Genomic DNA, 5,531 nt, shown 5'->3' with positions numbered 1-5,531 from the left:
TCCTCTGGATTTCCCCAAATGTTTATTTTTTATATTTTGTGCGTCCTGCTTTAAGGAACAACCTGCTTGGGGAAAAAAGGGGAATAAACATAAAGGGAAGTAAAAATGAAAATGTTTGTAAATGTGACTTTGGTGTCCGATGACAGATTAGATCTGAATGTGTGAATTTGAGCTTAGATCAGATTCCTCAGCCTGTTTCAGATTAGTGTGTCACTTTTTAAGGTAACAAATCTCAATTTTTATTCACTTCAAGACCTTTGAATCAGCAAACTGTCAAATCTCATTGTTAACAACGAGCTACAGTTAACATTATAAATCATGTTTAATTTGAGTTAGTATAATCTGGATCAGTGGTCCCCAACCCCCGGTCCGTGGACCGGTACCGGTCTGTGGACCAATTGGTACTGGGCCACGCAAGAAATAATTAAATATTTCCGTTTTATGTATTATTTGAGTCTGGAAGATCTTTTAGTTTGAAAATCCTTTAACCGGATTCTCTGCGCGCCAACACTGAGCCCACAAACAGAAACAGATCAGATGTCTTTGGAAAGTTTCTTTGCAAAGGGGAAAAGGCCCAGAGAAGAGACAGGAGGATGGATTTATCCCGGACCGGTAGGTGAGTCAAACATTAAGCCGCTCTGTGTAACATGCGGCGACCGGCTGCTAACGAGGCAATGAAGCTTCAAACTGCTTCGCCACGTAGAGATCCAGCAGGCTGTGGATATAAGCAACACTTCGGGTGTCATTGTCTTTCATCACTCCCAGATGGGACCGTCTCGTTGCAGAGAAACAAGCTCAGGGCTCCCGTTAGTCATTATCGTGAGTTAAAATTTTCAGGGAAGTAAAATGCTCGTTTTTGTGGCACATCTGTATCTTATTTTTGAACGACTCTGGTCGTTACCATAGCGACCAGAGTCTGAGCGTTTGGGCAGTGGTCGAGAGGAGATGAGTAGAGCTTGTGAGTCTTAAGTCTGGTTTAGACGGCAAGACTTAAGGATTGTCGATTCTCCAAACCTCTGTGACCACAGAGCTGATAAAAGTACAACAGGTTCGATCGGTTCGTGTTCAGCTACACGGCAGGAGCAACACGAACCGATTCCAGTCACAAACATCGCGATTCCAGAGGATAATCCAGTAAAACCCTCAACATAGCGGGAATTTAGAATAACCAAACACGGATGACGATGTATAGAAGCAATAGTGACAGTTTGTGGACTAATTTTAAGAGATAAAAGACGTAACAAAAAGAAAAGGCGGTGGATGAAAGACAGCGGGAGCAGCCGCTCTATTTGCTGCACTATGATTTGGAGGTGACTATGTTTTTTCATAGTTAACATTTTAACTGAATAAACATAATAATGACCTTTACATATAATAATAAACATTTCCACATATCATCTCCGATATCCACCGGACTCTCGGTTGCGCGATATGTCAGCTGTTTGGGATTCCCCTCTTACGTCACCGCGCTTTCTGATTGGCTACCTGTCACATTCAGCAGGTCGTATTCTCGTTCCCAGTCAGGGAAAACCCCACAGACTGCGATAAAAGGGCCAAGACAACCAAATTAGGCATATTCAGGCTTTAGCGGGAACAGCAACATGCAGAAACCTTATCTTATTCCACCAGTCGTGAAAAATTTACAACATGAGAAAATATCGCTATAAAAACCAACAGAAATGTGTAGCTGTGTAGTAATTAATCAAAAAAGGAACAATTTTTACAATTCTTAATTATAAATGTTATCTGAAAGGCCAGTCTAGAAAATTACAGTGAAAAAACAAAATATTTACATTATTTTAGCCAAACCTCATATGAAAATTCTTAAAGTAAAGAAATATTAATTTTTATTATTAAATAACATGAACAAATTGAAAATAATTAATTGTTTGTTGATCTTTTGTTCAACATCGGCAGTAAACAATATAAATTTAAGGAAAACAGAGTTTGACATACAGTGACGTCAAACCTGTGAATACAACGAGAGTATTTATTTTGGGGAATAAACAGTTTTTGTTTTTATTGTGATAATTAATCCAGCTCTGGTTTGCTATCTCTAATAGTTAGTTATAAAAATCTTTATTAAAATTTCTGCAGTCAAACTCTTCATGCAGAGCAGCTTTCTGAATGTTTCCCTGCTCATTTTTACTCAGACTGTTTGAGGTTGGAAAGCCTGCGTGCCATCACCCTAATCTTTAACTCTCCTCAAATTCTCTGAAATTAAAATTGTGGCTCTGACTGGGTTAATGTTATTATTGTAAACAACATATTGTTCACAATTAGAAGAAACTATCTGTAAAAGTGTATAAATGTCGTAAAGAGACGGTGAAAAAGTTAATAGTTTAAAACTAAATCTCTCAGGGTTATGAATAATTGGACTTAATGAAACGAAGTCGTTTTTCCTGCTGCAGAACAGAAAACATGTTGGGACAAGACAAGGTGACGCAGAACAAAGGTTTGTTTTGTTCTTTAACTTCGTCAGAGAAAACACTAAAAACAACAAACCTGGAGCCTCCAGGCTGGTTGTTCTGATTCATCCGTTTCCCTCGAAAAGCGTGAAAACAATGTAGGAAATCATCAACAAATCAGATTATATTTCACCTTCAGGTTTTGTCCACAATGCAGCAAAGTCAGGAGGAACAACGCAGGACTAAAAGGTAGAAAATGCAAATAAATTCACAGATTCCCTCTAAATATCAGATGCTTAAACAGAAATATCTAGATGTAAACAGAGCAAGGAAAAGGTTTTTGTCACTTTAGTAGTTGAATTCCCACAGTGATTACAGAATATTAATGCTGATAAACTTGATAGGCAAAAAAATGAAAGCTGGATATGAAACAGAAAGACAAGATTTAAAGTCTAAAGAGCTGAATCAAATATTTACTCACATCGTCTTTTCACAGGTTGATGGTTTCACACAGACAGACAAACAACTTCTGACGCAACAAGATTTTTCCCTCAGGCTTAAACAATCCAAACTCTCCACCCATTTTTGTTTTCTTTGAAACTAAAGTTTCACATGTTTGAGTTTGATCAGTTTCAGATTTTCATTCCCACAGAATGTAAAAACAAAAGATTTTACATCTGCAGTTCAGAGAAACGTTCTGCTGTCAGATGTTCATCAGACACCTTCATCTGATAATGATCCCTTTGTTATTTAATCCAAGGAGATTTAATCCAGCCAGATCACTGTTTGTTGTTGTGTCTGTGAGAATATTGGCTGGGATTGAGTTAACACAGATTATACAATCTGAAGACAAATTCACATGAAAAATGGTTTGTTTCATGTTGCTTTTACTAAAAATGCTTCAGATCTGCAACTTCACTGTTATCAAAAACAAGTTTTATGTTCACAGAAATCATGAGTTATACAAATGTATCACCAATCAATCAATCAATAAATAGATTAATCAGGGATTAAGATTACAGGATCATTAAGTGGATGAACAATAAATGAAACAGCTGCAGGCCGGGACTTTCTGAGCAAAACCGTCTGAGAAATATGATGAGGGAACAGAAGTAAGAAAAGAAACTCGTCAGACAAGTTAAACAGCAGCAGCTAATTAAAAACTGACTCATTATTCTTTCAACAAGGAAATGTTTCTGCTTCGAAGCTTTTTTTGATAACATCTTTAACTGAAGCTGCTTTACAGAACCACTGGCTTATTGTGGCTCTAAAGCAGGAGAAGTTGCTCAGAGGACACTGCTTTGTATTCATCAATGCTTTAAAAAAGAAAGAAAAACACTTTATACACTTTATACTGTGTTGTTGCATGTCAGGATTCATATAAGAAAATAAAAATCACTATTTTTCAAATGCAATTGAAGTTAAAATTTAATCGAGGAAAGAAAAAATCTGTCTCTTCGTTTTCACCAAGGATTTAGAAAATGATCAGAGAGAGAAAATATGTAACATTTGAGATGTGGCTGCAAATGTCAAATTTCTTCATTATGTTTCTGCCCTTAAGGCGGTTCAGACTCTGAAATCTAAAATATAAATGACAGTATGTTTTTAAAAAAAGTATATATTTTAGCATCATGTCAACACGTCCACAGAAAGAACATAAAAACTCCATGAAGACAGATGAGATTCATAACTCAAGCATTTTATTTTAAGAACGGCTGCTTTGTCAGAAACACAGAAACATCTGGCAGAAGATGCATTGTGACATGTAGAAAAATGTAATGAACCTTAATAGAGCTTTTATAGTTTCCAGCAGCTACAACTGCAAATGCAAACACGTTTATACACCAGGCTGCAGTCAGGTTGGAGGTAGATGCCTTGGCTGAAGACACACTGACATTCACTTTAACTTCTCTGTAAAATTCTGCTTTTCCAGATGAGGAAAGCTGCTGCTGCTGCTGCTGCTGCTATCAGTGTCAGGACGATATAAAGACTGAATCTACTTCGATTTTCTGTTTGAGGATTCAGTCTCTGAACCTGCAGAGGCTCAGGAGCTGCTGCAAAACAACAAGAAATTAAGATTTTATTAAATCATATTTTATTTCAACAGAACTATTTTCACATCCAAGAGTGATTTAAGAAAAAACAAGTTTACATAAGACTAAAAAACTAGTTAAATGCATCAAATAATTAAAGATGATGAGAATCGTTTATTTGAGGAAATCAATATAAACAAAATATAAATCTACCAAGTTAAACAATAAAACAAAAACAGGAAAAAAGGATCAAGTTTGGGATGAAATCTAACATTTTAAAGAGATGAGAATTTAAAGCTTAAAATTTCTAAACAGATCAATTACAAAAACTTCAAAGGACAAAAAGATTGGCTAAAAAGACATATATTAGATTTTTAAATATAAATTAAAGCACACAGAAAGAAGAACATTTCACTCGTAATCAGAAGATATAAATCCATATTTACTCTGAGAAATCTCTGATGATCTTAAGTTGAAACATAACTCTTTATATCTTCAGTTGTAAAAATAAAACGGCTGATTCTCAAGTATTTCAACTTCAACCTTAGCAGACTTTTGTTTTGTTTTTCATAGATGCTGAATGTTTTAGAGGAGCTGAAATCTGCCTACCAGATACGACCAGCTCAGCTGCTGCAGAGCCGAAGTTTTCGTCCGTCTTCATTTCACACACATACAGACCAGAGTCTTCAGTCCTCAGTCTGGACACATGGAGTCTGGTCCGTCCCTCTGGCAGGACGTCTTTGTCACTTTGGACTCGTCCTGCAAACTGTTTGTCCTGAGACATCGGCACCTCGACTCCGTCGTGTTCATGAAACAAAACGGACAATTTGTCATCAGTGATCAGAGTATAAATTATAAACTTGAACTTTAAGCAGGAGTCTGGTTCGGTGGTGAAGGTCCACTCCAGAGTGATGCTGTGGTTCTCCTCTGCCTCATAGCTGCTCTGGGTCACATTCACTACAAATGTTGCTGCTGAGGAGACAGAGAGGGAAAGAGAGGAGCAGACACACTGAGAACTGGAACATGGGAGTCTTTCAGCTCCATCTAGAGAGCTTTCTGTCACAAAGACAAGATGGAGACTGACCACAGA

General features: G+C 37.0%; 1 protein-coding gene across 3 annotated transcripts in view; it reads right to left on the bottom strand.

Annotated features, from left to right (window-relative positions):
* Positions 1-3,874, bottom strand: part of LOC103132439 (uncharacterized) — a 7,178-nt gene extending 3,304 nt beyond the window's left edge. The window contains exons 1-2 of one of the 3 annotated variants that reach the window (XM_007544249.2): positions 2,890-3,874; positions 2,506-2,650 (exon numbers count right to left, since the gene is read on the bottom strand). In XM_007544249.2, the coding sequence (XP_007544311.1) occupies positions 2,506-2,537 (32 nt within the window). In that variant the 5' untranslated portion in view covers positions 2,538-2,650; positions 2,890-3,874. The remainder of the gene's footprint in view (positions 1-2,505; positions 2,651-2,889) is intronic. The other 2 variants (XM_007544248.2, XM_016667399.1) reach the window with 2 other exon arrangements.
* Positions 3,875-5,531: the final 1,657 nt, after the last annotated feature.

Source organism: Poecilia formosa, unplaced genomic scaffold, assembly GCF_000485575.1.
Source record: "Poecilia formosa unplaced genomic scaffold, Poecilia_formosa-5.1.2 Scaffold1055, whole genome shotgun sequence".
NCBI classification, from domain to species: domain Eukaryota; kingdom Metazoa; phylum Chordata; class Actinopteri; order Cyprinodontiformes; family Poeciliidae; genus Poecilia; species Poecilia formosa.
This window is presented reverse-complemented; position numbering and strand designations above follow the sequence as displayed.